Source organism: Halichoerus grypus, chromosome 15 (genome assembly GCF_964656455.1).
Source record: "Halichoerus grypus chromosome 15, mHalGry1.hap1.1, whole genome shotgun sequence".
In the NCBI taxonomy this organism is placed as follows: domain Eukaryota; kingdom Metazoa; phylum Chordata; class Mammalia; order Carnivora; family Phocidae; genus Halichoerus; species Halichoerus grypus.
In genome coordinates, this window is record NC_135726.1 from 16,183,245 (window position 1) to 16,204,513 (window position 21,269).

The 21,269-nt window shown below is 41.3% G+C and overlaps 1 protein-coding gene across 1 annotated transcript in view; it reads right to left on the reverse strand.

Moving 5' to 3' along the window:
• WWP2 (WW domain containing E3 ubiquitin protein ligase 2) overlaps positions 1 to 21,269 on the reverse strand; it is a 140,865-nt gene that overhangs the window by 32,730 nt on the left and 86,866 nt on the right. The window contains exon 8 of the mRNA XM_036070803.2: positions 10,891 to 11,101. Coding sequence (XP_035926696.2) covers positions 10,891 to 11,101 — 211 coding nt within the window. The remainder of the gene's footprint in view (positions 1 to 10,890; positions 11,102 to 21,269) is intronic.

Below are 21,269 nucleotides of genomic sequence, written 5' to 3' on the forward strand. Positions count from 1 at the left end.
TTAAAGACTTTCACCCTCTAGATGCCCTTCTGAATCAAAGACAAAATAGTAACAAATATTACCAGCTCGAGAGGCTGGTATTTCATCTGTGGAGAACCTTTCATGTGAGGACCTCTCAGCAAAAAAGCTAGACTAACATATCATGGCTTCACACCAGATCCTCAAACTCCTCCCGTCTGCCTGGGAATAAAGCAGCATATCTGATACCCTCTTTATTCATCTGAATTTGGAAATGAGATAGTCTTGAGAAAGATACTTGGCTTACGGGTTAAGTACTGAAATATGGAAGCTGCTCAAGGAAATGGCAACAAACCACTTTCATAACATTTGCTCCCAGGAAGGCTTAAGTGGCTGAGAACTCCTTAGCATTCCCTGAGAAGTTAGCTAGCTCCTTCCCTTCCTTGGCCATTTCTGGCACAAAAGCACCAATAAAACGAGTCAGCTCATTTTGTAGTCACTATTTGGAAACCTGTCCATAATATGTGGATAAGGCCACACCTTTTAAAAAAGACAAAATATTTGTTGTAGCAATTGCAGATAAAAGGTGCCAAACACACATTTTTCTTTATTCCAAAAATTCTTTTGTTACAACTTTCATCTTATAAGTAGTCTCTGCTTTTATAATTCATTTCAGGCGAAGAGAAAACTTTGGTTTTGTTATGCTTTGGCTGATATTTTAATTTGAAGACGGGATAATACTTAAAATTCCATGAAGTCAATGTCTTTAATTGACACAGTGGTATTCCCACACGCTGGCAGAAAGAAAATCGGTGTGAAGTCCTCTTCACTTATATTCAAAAGTTACAGCAGCTCTTTCCAAGCCCGGATAAGATCTGTCCATCCCATCTTTGATCCCAGCTGATCCTAGAAATGAAAGTCTCTCTTTCAGGGGCTGTTATTGTCCAGCAAATCTCCATGTCCTTCTGTGAACCTTCTCAATTGGCTTAACTGGAAAAATAGTTACCAGAGGAACAAGACCTTTCTTGCATTACCTTTTTTGATATCTACATTTTTTTCCTTTTACAATTGGCCTCCTGCTCAGATTAAATGTCCATGTGGGTCCTCCCTGATCCATGACCTGGCCTAACTGCTTTTCTTAGAGAACTCTCGACTCCTCCCTTACCTGCACGGCTCCTCAGAATTCACACAAACCTCTTCCCTTCATTCACTGCAACACAGTCGGTCAATTCTAGCGACAATCAAAAGAGCCTCCCAATTCTCCTGCCTCCTCAGTAGCTGCTGACCCACATAGATTAAGCCTTCCGACTGTCTTGGTTTGGTCTCCCCATGCCAAGAAAGTGATACTAGCAGCGACCTTTCATCAGCACATCCCTGTCAGGGGTTAGGTTTCTGTCCCTTATAAGCATCTTCTTCACACTGAGATAAAAAGGCTTTTCAATCACACTACCCATGGGTCTCAATACTGCATCCTGGTCACATGGTCATATCCTCTCCCACTGAATAGCTTTCTTTGATGCTCTCAGAAACAGTGTTCAAAGCATCAAGCTTGATTCAGGTCCCTTCCCAACACATTGCTCCTTGGCCTTCAACGAGTAACATTCAGTTCGACCATGGACTACACAGGGTCTTTGTATTCCAAGGCACTTAAAAAGTAGTCTCCAATTTCAATTAATCGTAGGCAATTTTTTTTAACTTAAATTACCTTTGCTCCTATGCTTTTTATTCAGTTCTGTATCTTCCATGCCCATGCCCTAACCCGCCCCCCACCCCCATCGCCATCATTAAAAGGGTAAAAAATCCCATTGTAAGGATGACACCCAGTCATTTCTCTCCTGCACAGTCTGAAAGGAAACTGTCTGGTCCCCTAAACTACATTTCTTACGAAAGGCTTCCTAAAAGGTCTTCAGGAAATTCTCATTTTGCCACTCAACCAACCCTGATCAACATGCCACCTGGTCAGATTTCCCTATGTTTAGACAGGATCACATTTTTACCAAGAGTAGGATTAAGTTGGGAAGTGCTGAAAGGCAGGCAAGGAGTTCAGGTTAGTATCAGAGATGTTCTCTTTAAACGGCCCTCTCAGGGGTGCCTGGGTGGCTCAGGCAGTTAAGCGTCCGCCTTCGGCTCAGGTCATGATCCAGGGGTCCTGGGATCGAACCTCGCGTTGCGCTCCTTGCTCAGTGGGGAGCCTGCTTCTCCCTCTCCCTCTGCCTCTCCCCCTCCTCATGCTCTCTGTCTCTGACCAATAAATAAATAAAATCTTTTAAAAAAATAATAATAATAAAATAAAAGGCCCTCTCAGGGGCGCCTGGGTGGCTCAGTCAATTAGGCATCTGCCTGCAGCTCAGGTCATGATCCCAGGGTCCTGGGATCGAGTCCCACATCAGGCTCCCTGCTCAGCGGGAAGCATGCTTCTCCCTTTCCCTCTGCCTGCTGCTCCCCGGGCTTGTGCTGTCAAATTAATAAATCTTTTTTTTTTTTTTTAATTTTTTTATTGTTATGTCGAATTAATAAATCTTTAAAAAAAAAATAAAATAAAATAAAAGGCCCTCACAGATTTACCTATCAATGTGCTCAAAAATTCAATCTTAGTAAGAGCATTATTAACTTTTACTATTTACTAGTTTGCACATTTTTACTAATACAGGCACCGGGCATTAGCAAAATTGATTCTCATTCAAAATACACTCTGTTAGAGGGGCACCTGGGTGGCTCAGTCATTAAGTGTCTGCCTTCGGCTCAGGTCATGATCTCAGGGTCCTGGGATTGAGCCCCGCATCGGGCTCCCTGCTCGGCGGGAAGCCTGCTTCTCCCTCTCCCACTCCCCCTGCCTGTGTTCCCTCTCTTGCTGTCTCTCTCTGTCAAATAAATTAAAAAATAAATAAATAAAATTCAAAATACACTCTGTTAGAAAACAAAGTCAGGACGGAACCTTTACACGCATCAAAGAAAAGATGCCTTGCTGGCTACTTAGACAAAAACTCAACTTCAAAAAAAGACACTGAAAAGTATTCTTAAAACTGCCTATGTGGAAGTTGAACTCCCCACAGGCCAAAACCCCATGGAATTCACAGTTTCTTATTTTATGCTTGTCTAATAACTGACTCTGAACCAAATCCTACTCCCCAAGCTTTGGCCACTTCCTGGGTGAACCATAAGATTTATTTCCTCTGTTAGGGACATTTTTAGACTTTTATGAGCCAGAAATCTAGGTGCAAGGGAACAAATCTCCTGCTCACTATTTTCATGGCTTCAGTAGATCCTTTGTAAACTGGGTAGGAAATGTGTTAACTCGGTCTTCCCCCAAGAAACTTTCTTCAGATACTGAGCTTTCCTTTCAATCTAAGCACACTAACCCCTTCTTAAGAACTATCAACAACCAGCACTTTATACCCTTTAAGCAGAGAATGGCACTGTTCGGCAGCAATCAAGGCTTCTGAATTCAGTCTGTTTTTCTTCTCCTTCAACCATCCAATTTCTTTGCATTGGAAAAGTCTCCAAAGCTCCTCCGTGAAGGATGACAATATTAAAATGTATGCTTTCACAGAGAGGTAAGACAATTCCTGAAGATGGTGTACATTTAAAAAAAAAAAAAAGTTTAACATTTTTGCTGATAAGAGATTTTGCAGATAAATTTGGCAATGCAGAGAAATAGTCACTTTTTAAAAAATAGTTGGTGGGAGCAAAAATGGGTATACTCTTTCAAAAGGGCAATTTGGCAGCTTGGTCAAAAACCTTTCCTATATCCTGTGAATATCCTGTAACTCAGCAGCTCTGCTTCTAGGATGCATAGTGCGGAAATAATCATGTGTCAAAGATTTAGCTGTAAGTACATCTGTCACAGTATGTTACAGCATGTTACACAAACACTGGAAACAACCTAAATGCCCCCAAATGGAGGATTAGTACAATAAATTATGTCATTTCTATAATGGGTATAACAGTCACTGAAAATAACATGATAGATAATATTGACTTGTCCAGATATTTACCATATATTGGGTGGAAAAAGCAAGTTAACAAATAACACACATAATATAATCAAAATTTTGTTTAAAAATCATGTAAATATACTATTTTTCATTAAATCTAAAATGCCATCAACTGTATGCTTTAACATACCACTAAGAAAGAAGAAAAAGTGCTGCCAATTAACCTTGTAAATTACATCTTGATTTTCAAGTTTAAATGTGAAATAACAAGCGTATCAGAATCAACCAAATGTGGAGAGTGTATGTGTGTAAAATTTTTACGTCAGCACAAGGAAGAATTTTAGACACGACACAAACGGCACACGAAGATGAACAAACAAGGCTGTTTTAAGTTGTGAACTCCCGTACGAGGACAGGCACCATCAAAAAGTGAAAAGATGAGCCAAAGGCTGGAAGAAAACGTCTGCAATGCACAGAATTAAAAAGCACTTAGTGTCCAGCATATATGAAGAAACCCCACAGATTAGAGAGAAAAAGACAAATAGCCAAATAAAAAAAATGGACAAAAATATATGAAGAGACAACTTACAAAATAGGAAATCAAAGAACCAAATAAAAACATGTAAAAGAGGTTCAATCTCCGTGGTAATCAAGGAAATTCAAAATAAAACCACAAAGAGATACCATTCACACCCATCAAACTGACCAAAGGAAAAAAAAAAAACTCATATTATTTTTTGTTGTTTTTTTTTTTTTTTTAAAGATTTTTATTTATTTATTTGACAGAGAGAGAGCACAAGCAGGGGAAGCAGCAGAGGGAGAGGGAGAAGCAGGCTCCCCACTGAGCAGGTAGCCCGATGTGGGGCTCAGTCTCAGGACCCTGGGATCATGACCTGAGCTGAAGGCAGACGCTTAACCGACTGAGCCACCCAGGTGCCCCACAATATTAAGTTTTAGCAGGAATGCTTATGCATGCTCGTGGGAGTACGAGTATTGGTGAGCAATTTGATAGTATCTACTAAAATTGAAGATCTTCAACCCCTATAATAACATTCCAGCTCCAGCACATGCCTTAAAGAAACAGACATGCAGGGGCGCCTGGATGGCTCAGTCAGTTAGGCATCCGACTCTTGGTTTCATCTCAGGTCATGATCTTAAGAGTCCTGGGATCCAGCCCTGCATCTCGTGCTCCACATTTAGCGGGGAATCTACTTGAGGATTCTCTCTCTCCCTCTCCCTTGGCCCTTCCCCCCCCAGTCCCCGCACACTCTCTCTCTCTCCAAATAAATAAAATCTTAAAAAAAAAAAAAAATAGACATGTAACCAAGATATGCACAGGAAAAACTTCATTGCATGTTTATAATTGTGAGGAGATAATAATAGTATAAATATAAAATATGCAAACATTTATTTAGCTGTTATATTATTAAATATACAAATAGAAGGTATAAATTATATATAAAAATAAATTATCAAATATGTTTATTAAAATAATATACAGGTTTAAATATATTTATGTAAGTTTTTATATTTTATATTTATATATGACATATATAGTAAATATAAATAAATTTGAATTAAAATAAAAGTTGTCTATTCATACAATAGAATACCTTATAGCAGTTTAAATGAATATGCCAATTCCATGTAGCTCTGTATATAGAGAATGGAATCAGGAAGAGGTTCATGGACACTTTCTACTGGATTTGTAATGTCTTTGTCGAGAAGTTAAAAAAAGGGAAGTCACGTGGTGCCTGGGTGGCTCAGTCATTAAGCGTCTGCCTTCAGCTCAGGTCATGATCCCGGGGTCCTAAGATCGAGCCCTGCATCGGGCTCCCTGCTCCGCGGGAAGCCTGCTTCTCCCTCTCCCACTCCCCCTGCTTGTGTTCCCTCTCTCACTGTGTCTCTCTCTCAAATAAATAAAATCTTTAAAAAATAAAAAAAAAAATTAAAAAAAGGGGAAGTCTGTAGCAAATATAGCATAATGCTAAAATCTGATAAAGCTGGGTAGTGAGCCCACAGGTAGGTTTCATATTACTCTCCATTCTTATCTGCATGCTTAAAATATTTTACAATAAAAATATAAATTTTAAAACACATACTATAAGATGATCAAATTTTGGTAGACGTGTATTTACGTGCGTGTGTCTGTATACGTGGTTCTGGGCAAATTGCTTAAGGTTTCCTCATTTGCAAAATGAGGCTAAAAGCAGCCACCCCACAGAATGTCATGAAGATGCACCAAATAATCCATGGGCAAAACTTAGCATTCCCCTACACACTGTAAACACTGAACACATGTTAGCTATTACTAATGGTCAGGAAAAAATATACACAATCTGGAAAGCACCAATGGTTAAATGTCGGGTGTTTGTTACTGCTGTTCTTCTTCTCCATTTTCTTTTTCTAAGTAAAAAGAATCTTTTTTAATTTTAAATGCTACTGAGAACGGGAAATAATTTATCTAGTCATTAACAAATACTTCTCACTGAGGTCTCCCTCGAAGCCAGGTACTATGCTAGGTGCTGGGAGTACAAAGATAGACACAATAATCTCTGCTCTTGAGGAGCTCTCAAGGAAGTGTAGTAGGAATAAAAATTCATAATTACACACATATATAGTAGTGTGAGGAGGTCTTGTGGACCAGCCAGCCCCGAACAACACAAGAATCTTTGGAAATAAGGTTTCATTCTGAGATGAGGAGGAAGCCAGAAGCATGTGCTGATATTCAGTACTACCTAAGTGTGTAACAGTCCTTGCATGGCCAAGAGCTAAACCATATTCAGCAAAAAAGGCACAGAGTCTCCCAGTATAATCCTTTAATCTGGCGCTACTCAAAGCATGGTCCATGGCCCAAACTGTTACTGTTTAGCAACGAGAAAAGTACAGAAGTTTCTAAGCATTTAGAAACTTTTGTACCTATTTGGCATTGCCACAACAGCTAACTAAGCGATCAGTGGAGAAGGAGAGAACAAAGGTAAGGCTTCGTAACAGATTGAAAATAAGAAAATAAAACAAAAACAGAAAAGAGAAAAAAAAAAAAAAGGACTGGTTCTTCACAGACAGTGTAAGAAGTATTGTTTTCAAACTCCTTGGGTAAGGATCCTTGGCTAGTGCCAAAAATGAGTTTGGAATGAAATGCAATGGCAGCGGCTGGTTTATAACTTAGCAGAGAAGCTCCAAATTCCAACGTGTCTTAAAGCTCTCCACAAACAAAACATCCAAGAGCTCTTCCTCGACTGTCATCCTTGAGAGTGTCTCAAGGAGCACCTGGGGCAAAGGGCCTCTGGACGTCCATAACCAGGTGTGGGGGTAGGGGAGATGGCAGAGCCGAAAGATCTAGAAAACACCCCTCCTCGATTAATTCTACTTTGAGGCAGGAAACAGGCCAGCCAATGACTGCGGGAGAAAAAGGCTGGTGTGAAATGGCAGTGCTGAGGTAAGTCGGCAGTCCAAACACAACGGCCTCCCTTATGTAAGAAACCACAGCAGCGTGCAGCCTGCCAGAGGCAAATAATGTGCCTCTGTGTGCGAGGGACTGAGGGGGCTGCAGAGCCCAGGACGCACTTGGAGTTTATCTAAGCCATGTACACACGGTCTGTTAATGAGCATTTGGTTCCCAAAGTGGGCTCGGGGCTGATAAAAAACAGATGCAGGGCCAGCTGATCAAAGTGGCCTCGCTCCCCACTGCCCACTGCCTGGACCACTACCTCACCATGTCTCCTGAGCCCTCCTGGCACCCCCTTCTTTAACGCACATTTGCAACCTGAAAATGCCACACCCTTCCACTTGGCTTCTTCCAGGCTAATTAAATTTAAAAGTACAGGAAGCCGGAGGGTTTGGAGACAGGGAGAGAGAAAGGGGCCGAGGGCTGCTCTGTTTGTGGACTCACGCAGCCCAGCCTTCCGTAACTTCGGTCCTTAAAACATACAGACAGACGTGTGTAAACTCTGTAAGACCAGAGTTGCAAATGCTGCGGAGTTCAGAAAGGTAATGCAGCCACCAGGAAGACAGGCCCTCGGGATTCCCAAGTCAACCTTGGTCAATCGCTCAGTAGAGGAGACTGAAGGCGGTGAGAAGGTAAAGTTGGGAAGAGATAGTTGGCTGATGCCTCGATAAAACAATGTCGTGTGGCTGAGAAATGCCTCAGCCAAGAGGAGACATGGTCCATGGGATCTCCCAGTGCACAGGGACTCCTCGTGAACAGGGAAGAGCGTCCCCCACCCTGTGAGAGTAGCGTATTTGAACCCAAAGCCAGTCAACCCAGTGGATGACAGCCTTCCGCTCTTGCCTCTGGGAAGAAAACGCAATATTCCTGTCACAGTTGCTGTATGAGGTATCGAAGAAGCGGAACACATTCATCCAGATGGAGAAAGGAAAAAAAAAAAAAGACGGCATTTAAATTTACTCATTACAAATGTCTGGGGGTGCCTACTTTGTGTCAGGCTCCCTGTCACCCTGACGTTTACAGCCCGGCGGAGCAGAGAGATGCAAAACAAGCAAGTAGACATGTGAGAAGAGTTAGAGTAGACAGAGCAGTGTGACCTTGCCTACCAGGGGTCAAGGAAAGATTCCCAGAGGAAGTACTGATTGATTAATGGAAAAAATGGGGAGGAAAGTTTCAGAAAGAGTGACTAGCATGGTGGAGGGTCCTAAGTCCAGAGAAAAAGGGTGGTACATCTGTCAAACTAACGTAAGCCATTAAGGCTAGAGCTTAGAGAGCAAAGCAGAATCTTCCATGGGAGGCTTGAGGGGTAGGTGGGGTCCTATCACGTGGGGCTTTTTGGACCTTATTAAGGATTTGAGAATTTATCCCTAAAGACAATGGGCAGCCACGGCAGCATTCTAAGTGTGACATGTCATGCTCAGAGTTGTATTTAAAAAGATGAAAACTGGTCTCCTGACTCGTAAAGCCAAGGTACCCGGAATAAAGGAATAACCCATCTGGATCAGATCTCCCGAACTTGTAAAGAAGCTGGTATGGTGATGGCAGGTCTTTTGAGTTGCAAAGGTCACTGCAAGAAGCATGTCTTCTCTGACCTGCCACCACAGAGCAGCAAACTGAAAGCATGCCATCCTCATGCCAGGCACTCAGCAGTTTTGGTGGCAATCTCCAATCTCCAGGCCCTGAACCAGCCTGCGAAGCACTAAGCTCCCGCTGTCTTAGGGATGGGCACCTTAAGTTGGAAAACGGGGTCTCAATACCATCCTACCTGTTAAGGGTGGGCAGTGGCCTCCCCAGGCCCCCACACGGATCTCATCACATTCTAAATGCTCGAGGGAAAAGATCTTGTTCAAACTCTACCTCGGCAAAGTGTTTCAGCCTCTGGCAAGGATGGGGGTGGGGAATCGGCTTCCCTGGGCTGCTCCATCTGCCAAACTTAGAATAAAGAGTGTTTTCAGGGCCTGGAGTTTTCCAGCTGCCTGGAAACAGGAAGAGCCCAATCCCAGAGAACAGTAACCCTCACACACACCCTACATAAAGACATGTTGAGCCATTAGCCCTAATTGCCTGTGACTGACATAGGAGAGAAGCTGGCCTTCCAGGCATTTGCTCAGCGGAAAGAAAACAAACAGCTCACAGGGGACACAGGCAGCCATTTTCTCTCCTTTCTGCCAAAATGATTTTGCTCTGTTCCCCCCAGATTACAGCATACAGATTTGAAAGTATAAACCAAACAAAGGTCTTTCTAGCATCCTTCACCACATACAAAAGAGAACATAAACCTGTAGGGAAGAGCTGGACACAAGCAACTGGTTATTAATCTTTTCGCAAAATCAAGAACTTCACAAAAACTTTTCAGAGCCACCTCTCAATACCCGATCTCTCCAGGTTTGAGTTATTAGGAAGTACTTGCAATACTTCTCATTTATTCATCATACTTTATTAAGATATATGTTAGGTAGTGGGCCAAATGCTAAGGATGTGATATATATGTGGTAAAAATCATATTTGCCTTCAGATTTATAATTTTTGTTTTTAACAAGTGGGTTTTCTAAAGAGGCTTAAGAAGACATAGCATATTATCATCAAGCAAGAGACCGTGCATCCTTTCCTTTTCCTTTATGAATTACAAGGGCCCAGAGGACACACCCACATGCCACCACCACCACCATCAGCCAGACCAGTGACTGCTGATACAGTTTCCTTGGTACCAAACTGATAACCAGGATGGATTTCAGGACCACAATGACTGGTAGTTGCTGAGACAAGACTTCATTTCCCAGTTCAGAACCATTCCCTGCCTTTACGGTTCCTTCACAGTCGATTCAAAAATATCACTCACCAGGTGGAACACCCACCATGTTCCGCCCTTCACTTCCTAGAGAGACATGCGTGATTATTAACTCCCCCTTACAGAGACGGTGAACCATCTGAGCAAAGTCACATAGGCTCCAGTGGGGATTTGAAGCCAGATCTGTTTGTTTCCAGGGTCCATACTCTTAATCTCTATTCACTATATAGCCAAACCTGAACTGCCCTTTGGCTTAATGGGGCCATCTTCTTATCATCCAAGGTCTTCACCGTCAGATTTAACTCTGAACTAAAGGATGACTAGTAGTCCATGTTAACAACAGCCCCAGTATTGCGGGAGGAACATACAGTAATATTGAGAGCCTAATGTCCTCCACAGATAGTTAAGATAAAATTCAGGAGAGAAAAGCAGTTTTCTGAGCAGGATCTCAATGAACACCCTCAAAGACGAAGGAAGGCAAAATGAGCTGCTTGTTCCATAAAAGTCACACTCTTCTAGTCAAGCTGTTCATTTCAAGTCATGGTATAAGGTAGCATTGATTCTGCCCCAGATGATTTAGAGTCTTTTAAAGATTTCTGTAGAACAAGCAGTTCTTCCACACCTCCCTCGCTCCTATGCATGGCAGCCTCCCCAGAGACTACAAGCCACTAGGTAATAAATAACCATTTTGTTTCTGTCCTGGTGAAGGAGCCTGAGATTTGAGAGGGGGGAGCACTGCTGTGGGCCAGAAGGCTACTCACCCGGCAGGCAGAGCATCGAGGGCCTGGGCAGCTGCCGGGAGCTGCTGGGTGCCTGAGGTGCTGGGCTCCTCTCCTTCTGCCGGTGTGGCCGGAGCGGGGAGAGACACTGCAGTGGGATTTGAGGTCACACTCGACACGGCAGCAGGCGACGATGTCACCCCAACAACAGAGGGCTCTTCAGGATCAGTGGCTGCGGTGGGCTCGTCATTCACTGAAAACAGAGAAATCGTATTTGAGAGATCAACTCAGGCTCGTATTCACATTCACTAGATTTTTCCCTTAAAGTGGTAACACAGTACCTACAATGTTACCCTGCATGTATCTGGTGACAGCAAAAAGTTTTACAAAACGTTAACTTTGGAAATGACAGCAAGTCAGTAATGGCCTGCCCCTGGTCTCCTCCCACCCCCCGCCCAACAACTGGGAGATGGATCTGAAATAAATATATTAAACATTACCCCTTTTGTATACCTTTATTACATTTTTCTAAAGTATTCTGATTACATGTATTACAATAAAAGAAGAGCAGGAAGGAGGGTAACGGGGAGCTGTGTTAGTGCGAAAGGAAGCAAGGTCAAGGCCACATCTACAGGGTCCATACTTTTCTTTAAACTTGCCATTTGTCTGCTGAGCACAAATGGCACCTTCCTTCAAAGAGCTCTCTATACTCTAAGAAGCAAAAAACTTCCAACAATGTGCCTGTTCTTTTAAAGACTCATCCTCAAAGCATGGAACAAAGATTGATACTATAGATGAAAAAGATGGGCGCCAAAGATGAGGGACTTGTCTTCCAGATAACAATAGACAAAGAGAAAGAAGTCAAATAAGTCTGTTCCAAGTCTCCTTATTTCTCCATTTCTTTATTATTTTGATGATCACTCACGTTCACAAGGACCCCAAGACAATGCAATATCCTCTCACTCAAAAAGGGATCAAACAAGGTTTTCGAAGAATTCTTTGAAAATGGATAAGCCATATGCAGAGAATTTCTACATATGTGATTGCATATGTGCACATTTATACTAGAATTCTGTAGGAAAACCCCTTAGATGTGAGTTAGCCTCATCTTCCTAATTCAGAAATTCTTTTTGCAGTTTCAAATGTAACAAATGTACCATCCAGATTCTTCTTAAATGCTTCTGACAAGGAACTTGCTACCATTCCATCGTTGAGCAGATGTCCTGCCAGCAAGCTTTTTCTTATGTGAAGCAGAAATTTCGCTAGCTGGTCCTAGTCCCCACCCCCCACGCAATACACAGTAAGTACCTGGCCACCCTGTTTCTCATTCACCTTCTCTTTTCTGGTAAGAAGGCGGGCTCTTTCTTTAATGTTTCTAGGCCCTTCCCTTCTTATCACCTGGCTGCTCGCTTCTAAGTATCTTCTACTGCCTCTCCTCAATTAGGACAGCAGGAACTGAACATAATAAATCAGACACCACCAGACCAGCAGAGTCAGATTTCCAGTATAAGTGGTGTGAGTTAAGATGTACAGAACACCACAGTGTGCCAGGCAAAGTGCAAAGCAATTTGGATGGTCTCATGTAAGCCTCACACACAACCCCACACATTAGGTGCAACGAATATCCCATTTTACGTAAGTTGTGGAAACTGAGGCTCAAAGAGGTCAAATAACCTGCTGAGGTCGAGGGGCTCCTAATTCTCACCCCTACTGCCTGCCTCCAGAGCCTGAACTCCTCACTAACTGTGCTCTCCTTCTCCCTCCCTGCACATCCTTTAAAGCAACCCAAGATAGTAACAACTGAAGCAATGACAGGATCCTACCGGCTCACCCGAGACTGGGGGCCAGCTGAAACCAAAAGTTCTTTACATGATGGGATGCCACCTGCTCTTCAGAAATGGAAAAGAGCCTAGGTACAACCTGTGATCCACTCATTTGCTTTCTCCCCAGTGTATGAAACACTGTCTGGCACATCAACTAAATTAGTTGTTTAATAAGTGACTCCATCTTATGCAACTGGTGTTTCCCCCACACATATGCAAGACTTCATACTTCTCTTCCTATTCTAGCTCAGCCAAGTTGGTAAAACACAACAGATGGCAACTCTCTTTATGCAAAATTATATATTTTACCAATACAAAAAACCATCATGACATTTTTGAGAACTATGTAAGTTCATCCTAAAAGTTATAAGAAAAATTAGGGGCGCCTGGATGGCTCAAGAGGTTAAGCCTCCGACTCTTGATTTCAGCTCAGGTCATGATCTCTGGGTGGTGGGATTGAGCCCCGTATCGGGCTCTATGTTAAGCAAAGAGTCTGCTTGTCCTTCTCCCTCCCTCTCTGCCCCTCTCCCTGCTCACGCTTGCTCTCACTTCCTCTCTCTCTCCTTAAAATAAATAAAATGTTTAGAAAAAATTGTAAGAAAAACTAAATACAGAAGAATAGCCATGAAAATTCTAAAGAAGAGTGTTATGTGTATGTGTGTGTGTGGGGGGGGTAGTTCTCTAAAGTATTAACACATCATAAAGCTACAACAATTAAAACAATGTGGTACTAACACACAAATAAGCAGATGTCGATGAAATAAACAGCAAGTTCAGAAACAGAATTAAATACACATAGGAATTCAGTATCTGACAAAGGTGGCATTTTAAATGACTGCAGCAAAGAGATCATTCAGTAGACAGCACTGTGACAACTAGGTAGTACACCGGGAAAAAGATGAGTTATATCCCTACCTTATCCAGGACATGAAAATAAATTCCAGATGAATCAGAAATTTTGACATAAGAAATGAAACTAAAAAGGAACTAAAGAAAATAGAGGAGAACATTTTTATCTCAAAGTGGAAAAGACTTTTTGAAGTATCACACAAAATCTAGAAGACATAAAAGATGGATGAATTCAACTGCATTAAAGGTTTTGGGGTTTTTTTTTTTTTTATTTAAATGGCAAAAAAAATCAAAATCAAAGAAAAACAACAAACTGGGAAAAATTATTGCCAACTCATATTACAGACTAATGGCTAATTTCTTTGATATGAAAAGAATCTCTACAAATCAGTAAGAAAAAGACCAAAAGTATGCACAGGCACTTCAGAGTAAAGGAAATACAAATTACCCCTAAACGTATTAAAAGATGCTCAATCTCAATTATGAGACAAGAAATGCAATTTAAGGGGCGCCTAGGTGGCTTAGTCGGTTAAGTGTCTCCCTTTGGCTCAGGTCATGATCTCAGGGTCCTGGGATCGAGTCCCGCATCGGGCTCCCTGCTCAGTGGGGAGCCTGCTTCTCCCTCTCCCTCTGCCCCCTCCCTGCTTGTGAGCTCTGTCAAATAAATAAATAAAATCTTTAAAAAAAAAAAAAGAAATGCAATTTAAGACTAGGATGAAGTACCATTTTTTAACCTATCATATTGGTAAGAATAAAAATATTTAGGGGTACCTGGGTGGCTCAGTCAGTAAAGCATCCGACTCTTGATTTCAGCTTGGGTCATGATCTCAGGGTTGTGAGATCGAGCACCACATCAGACTCCGCCTGGGCAAGGAGCCTGCTTAATATTCTCTCTCTCCCTCTCCCACTGCCCCACCCCCCCCTTAAAAAATTAATCTGTAAATAATAAAAAAAAATAATACTAGTAAAAGTATAAGAAAAACTGGCATTTTCACATATTGCTGGCAGCAGTAGAAATTATTAGAACCTCTATGGAGAACAGCTGGCAATATCGAAAAGTTAAATGCAATAAGAGGGGGCGCCTGGGTGGCTCAGTTGCTTAAGCGTCTGCCTTTGCCTCGGGTCATGATCCCAGGGTCCTGAGATCGAGTCCGATTTGAGGTTTCTCCTTCTCCCGCTCCCCCTGCTTGTGTGCTCTCTCTGTCAAATAAATGAATAAAATCTTTTTTAAAAAAAAAGATCTCAAGGGGCGCCTGGGTGGCTCAGTCGTTAAGTGTCTGCCTTCGGCTCAGGTCATGATCCCGGGGTCCTGGGATCGAGCCCCGCATCGGGCTCCCTACTCAGCGGGAAGCCTGCTTCTCCCTCTCCCACTCCCCCTGCTTGTGTTCCCTCTCTCACTGTGTCTCTCTCTGTCAAACAGATACATAAAAATAAAAAATAAATAAATATTTAAAAATAAAAATAAAAAATAAAAAATAAAATCTTAAAAAAATATTTATAAAATAAGGTCTCTGCCCTATAATCTGTTTTAAAAAAAGCTAAAGACACTGTCAGCTAAGTACCAACACAGCATATGTCACAGGGGCTGTGTGGTTGAGTAGTTAAGACCACAGGTGTTGTAGGATCCACAGAGAGGATCAGTCTGGCTTAAGTAGTAGAGAGGGCCTCCAGGGAGTGGGGCTCAAGTGAGCAAAGAGGTGTAGGCAAGAACATAGGAGACAGAGGTGGAAGTAGTGAAAAACAAAGGAAACAAATTTGCCCTTGTTTCAAGGAGGGTGCAGTCTTTGCGGGGAGCAAAGTTGTATACATCAAACAATTAGGATTAATAGAGAACATTGGCTATATGTATTGGATAGAGCTACAATGTAAAATACAGCAATTCTCTAAGGCATGACTAAATTGTCACTCCTTGTCTTTGTCAATCCAGTTTTTTTCTCTATTTGAAGCCACATCAATGGCTTGAGTATGGTGCTCTGTCACTGGCTTACTGGTGTGACCATAAGCCAGTAACTTAATTGTCTGAACTTCAGTTTCTTCTGACTATAAGCTGTGATGGAGTGGATTTATCACTGAGGTTCTTTCAAGCTCTCATGTTCTAAGAATGTGTATATATTTACAACACATACACTTTCTGAGAGTAGAAGAATACAAGCACGGACACAGAAAGTTTGTCAGCGCAAGGATATCTGGCTCTCATACTCTATTTCCAAATCAAGTGTAGCACAAAGCTCCAAAACAGATGAGCTCCTGTGGTGAATCAAGGGCTCTTGGATAGGTCTGTGGACAGATGCAGTCTTGGTGGGAACCCTTCGAACTAGATTTGCATCTGCATGCATAGTCAGATCCAAATAGCATTGACTGGAGGGTCTTTTCCATTGGCATGCCATGGAAAATGGGGCTCTGCTTTTGTTCTTTTCCTGGTCAACAATTTCATAATAATTATTTTTAATAGGTAGTACATGTACATTATGAGAATTTTTTAAAGATTTTATTTATTTATTTGACAGAGAGAGACACAGCGAGAGAGGGAACATAAGCAGGGGGAGTGGGAGAGGGAGAAGCAGGCTTCCTGCGGAGCAGGGAGCCCGATGCAGGGCTCAATCCCAGGACCCCGGAATCACAACCTGAGCCGAAGGCAGACGCTTAACGACTGAGCCACCCAGGCGCCCCTTCTATGAGAATTTTAGAAGTATAAAAGCTCAAACAGTATAAAGAAAGTCTCCTTCCTGTTCCAGTCCTCTGGCCCCCAGTTTCCTCCCCAGAGGCAGTCACTGTTGTGATTCTTATGATTCTTTCAAAGATATTCTTTGACTATACAAGCATATGCACATATATTTGAAAACACACACACATACTCATACACACTAGCACAATGTATATGCTATTCTGCACCTTGCCACTTAATAATTAGAAATTTTTGCAAAGAATCTGAAACAAACTTGAAGAGCTTTGGCACGTCTCTCCTTTGCTAACCCCAACCAGATATGGGGACAATTTTAGTATCAAAAAGAACAATAATCACAATGGATTGAAATATTTTTTTTTTAAGCTTTTTTTTCTTAAGATTTTATTTATTTATTTGACAGAGAGAGGGAACACAAGCAGGGGGAGTGGGAGAGGGAGAAGCAAGCTTCCCGCTGAGCAGGGAGCCCGATGCGGGGCTCGATCCCAGGACCCTGGGATCATGACCTGAGCTGAAGGCAGACGCTTAATGACTGAGCCACCCAGGCGCCCCTGGATTGAAATATTTTAAATGTTTAAATCCAAGAGCTTATAATGATTTTTACACAAAACAAAATTTCATTTTTCATTTTTATAGGATGTGAGGAAATCAATTCTTTATTCTGAAAACTGGTAAATAAAAGGAAAGACCCAAGCATTTCTCCTGCCTTTTCTTTACAAACTGAATCTCAAGGTAGCCAAATAGTTGATGAGGGCAAGTTTCTCTTATAGGCATGATAGGATTAGAATATGACTGTTTTGCAATCCCCATCCAATTTATGGATTTAGGCAATAATCATCAGTGGGTGCTAACATTGCAAAAGGGTGACAGCCAGCTGTGATGTGCCTTCTGATGGAAGACTCTGTGTGTGTCACCAACATTGAATATTTAACAGCAAAAAGAACACTACAATAAACTTATCACCCAGCTCCAAATATTATTGGTTCATGGCTATTTTAATTTCACCTAGAGCCCCACCCACCTCTGTTCTACACACCCAACCCCAGTTCCCCCATCTCCCTCTCATTTTTTTTTTTAAAGATTTTTAAAGATTTTATTTATTTATTTGACAGAGAGAGACACAGCAAGAGGGGGAACACAAGCAGGGGGAGTGGGAGAGGGAAAAGCAGGCTTCCCACTGAGCAGGGAGCCCGACGCGGGGCTCGATCCCAGGACCCTGCGATCATGACCTGAGCCGAAGGCAGAATCTTAACGATTGAGCCACCCAGGTGCCCCTTATTTTTTAATTTTTATTATTATTATTTTTTAAAGATTTTATTTATTTGTCAGAGAGAGAGAGGGAGAGCACAAGCAGGGGGAGCGGCAGGCAGAGGAAGAAGCAGGCTCCCAGCTGAGCAGGGAGCCCAACGCAAGGCTCGATCCCAAGACCCCGAGATCATGACCCGAGCCGAAGGCAGACGCTCAACAGACTGAGCCACCAGGTGCCCCCTTGTCTTTACATCATGTATGGTCCTTAGCAAAATGGCATTCGACAAATATTTGTTCAATAAACCTAATAATCTAGTGAAAGAAATCTGAAATAAAACCACCTGACATTTGTCTAACACTATCAATTGCAAAGCAGTTTCTTTTCATTTTTGTTTTGGAATAATTTTAGACTTACAGAAAAGCTGCAAAGATAGCACAAAGATAGCAATATTAGGGGAAAGTGAGTCAACGGCATACTATCTTATATAAGCACAGAACATTTGTCAAAGCTGAAAAACAAACATCAGTACATTACTACTAACCCAATTTCAGACTTTATTTGGATTCACCAGCTTTACCACTCATGTCCTTTTTCTGTTCCAAGATCCAATCCAGGAACCTACAATGCCTTTAGCAAATTTATTTTCATTAGCTCATTTACCTGCCCAATAGCTCTGCGAGGAAGATACTATTCATATTCTATTTAAGACAAAACTGAAGCTCACAGAGGTTCCATCTGGACAGGTGCCATGCAGGTAGCCAATAGCAAAACCAGTACTCAAATCCAGAATACCATGAGGTAAAAGCAATGGTGGAGGAAGGGGAAAAGAAATGAAGATGGCTTTGACAGCTTTCCTCTATGGGAAGAAAAGCTGGGTACCAAGATGACACGGTAAATGGGCTAATTAGGTAAAATGGTAGTTGAATGGCCTCTGGTTTCGCCAACAAGGAGTATTTCACAAGGTTCCCTCTGTGATGTTGGTTAAACATTCTAACTTTATGAATCAGATATTCATTCAGGACTGAGACATACTCTAGTCACAGTTAGCCAAAAAAAGATCAGGATTTGTAAATTCTTGTTCTTAATCCTGGACACGCCGCCAGCTCACTGTATGTTCCAAGATCTTCAGGTGCGTGTAGCGTAGCGCAGGCTCTTGGTATACACACAGGCCTTTCAGCCGCCACACTAAGACATGGCAAAGGCAACTGCCAACAGTGGAAACTTTTTAAACTGAAGATCAGCTCGTAACATATGATGCACAGCAAAGCAGTCACTATCTCTCATCCATGAAACACAAGCAATGGATTCCCAAGGTAACTAGCTGCTCAGTTCTTCACAAGAGCAACCAAAACTAGAAAAATCTTTCATAATTAGCATGACACAGGGTGAGGCTTATATATAAAGAAAAACAACTAAATTAGATGGGGAAAAAAAAGAAAAATTAAATGGAAAACAAGAAGAGAAACTTGAAAAATGGACAAAGCCATACCATGGGAAAGTTCAGTCCTTCCTTGACCAATATATAGATTCGCCCAACTTCCATGTACATTCCATCATGCTTCTAAGAACTCAAAGACTGAAATTTGTTTTGAGAATGTATAAACTACCAAAGAATATCATGGAGAAAAAGTAATAGGGCACAGGAGTAGCTCTTCAAAACATTAGAAAAACACACTATCACACGTCAATAATCAAAGTCACATGGGAATGGCCCCAAACCGGAAATAAATAAATGGAATGAGTAAAGAGTCCAGAAATAAATTCTCACTGCATATTAAGTACATGATAAGTGATAAACACTAAGTAAAACCACCAGTGAGGAAAAAAAACAATGTTTCTGGAATAATAGGACCCAATATAAAGAAAAATTAATTTAGATCCAGACTTCATCATATTGATATATGTATATAGACATATCACTATACATTCCATTAGGATAGTTATTTTGTAACACCATGAAAAAAAAAGTAAAACAGAATAAAGTATTTATCCCAGCCACAGACAGAGAATTTTTCCCACTACTGAAGCAAAAAGTAAAACTACAAACATTTTTTTAAATGCTCAGGCATAATTATTTTTAAATTTTCTATCTCCTTTTCTACAAAAGCCACAGAAAATGAGATAAAATGTAAAACAATAATATAGGAGGGAAACTTAACATCACAAATTTAACAGATAAAACTTACACCTAAGTACTTTCTATACATTAAGATGGCTATTATTAAAAAAAACCAGAAAACAACTGTTGGCAAGGATATGGAAAAACTGGAACACTCATTCACTGCTAGAGGAAATGTAAAATGGTGCAGCTACCATGGAAAACAGTTTGGGGGTTCCTCAAAAAGTTACACAGAATTACCATTTACCCCACCAACTCCACTCCTAGGTTTATAGCCAAAAGAATTGAAAGCAGGGACTCAGATAGATGTACACCCACGTTGACAACAGCAATTCAATATTATTCAAAATAGCTGCAAGGTAGGCACAATCCATAGGGTCCACCAAAAGACGAATGGATAAATAAAACGGGGTATACACATGCAGTGGAACATTATCCAGCCTTAAAAAGGAATGAAACTCTGAACACGCTACAACGCGGATGAATCTTGAAAACATGCTAAGTGAAATAAGCCAGAGACAGGGCGCCTGGGTGGCTCAGTTGGTTAAGCGACTGCCTTCGGTTCAGGTCACGATCCTGGAGTCCCGGGATTGAGTCCCACATCGGGCTCCCTGCTTGGCTTTGAAGCAGTCCTCTGACCCTCCTCCCTCTCGTGCTCTCTGTCTCTCATTCTCTCTCTCTCAAATAAATAAATAAAATCTTTAAAAAAAAAGAAATAAGCCAGAGACAAAGGACAAATTATTCCACTGATAAGAGGTACCTAGAATAAGCAAATTCTTAGATTAAATCATTAGCCAGTGGTTATTTTTTAAGGTTTGTTTTTTTTTTTCCCAGTAATCTCTACGCACAACATGGAGCTCAAACTCACGACCCCAAGATCAAGAATCTCTTGCCCTACTGACCGAGCCAGCCAGGAGCCAAGAATAAGCAAATTCTTAGAAACAGGAGAATAGAGGTTACCAAGGGCTGGCGCTGGAGGGCGGAGAGGAGGAAGTTATTGTTTAAAGGGTACAGAGTTTCAGTTTGAGAAGATGAGAAGGTTCTGGACATGCATCGTGGTGGTGATAGTTGCACAACGTTGAGAATGTACTTAATGCCACTACATTACACACTTCATATGGTTTAATGTCTATGTATATTTTGCCACAATTAAAAAAAAACTTGTACCAGAACATATAAACCTCTCAATCTCAAAAAAAAAAAAAAATCAAATGCTATGAAAAAAATCACACAAGAGGAAAGAAACAGTCGAGCAAGCAACTAATAAATGAAAACGTGCAATTAGGTTCAACAATGAAGTGGCACTTAATAGCTGTTAGCAAAATGATAAACCAGTATTTATACAGTTTCAGTAAAAAAATAAACCTCATATACCACCTAATGGAAATTTTATACTACTTTGGAACGTATCATTGCTTCAATCCCTTCAGAAGGCTGGTAAAATACATTTGCTCTCATTTTTAAAAATTCATATCCTTTGACTCAAGAACTTTATGCAAGAAGAAACAAAGCTGTGTGCAAAGACATTTGCATTAAGATTTTGTTTTATAATAAGGAAACACATAAGAATTGAAGAATGGTTAAAAGAATTCTGATATACTAACTGCGAAACAGTATGAGGTCACTAAAAAAAGCAAACAAGACAACAGATACACAGAAGCGTGTATAAAAAAACAATGGGATTAAAAAAAAAGCCTC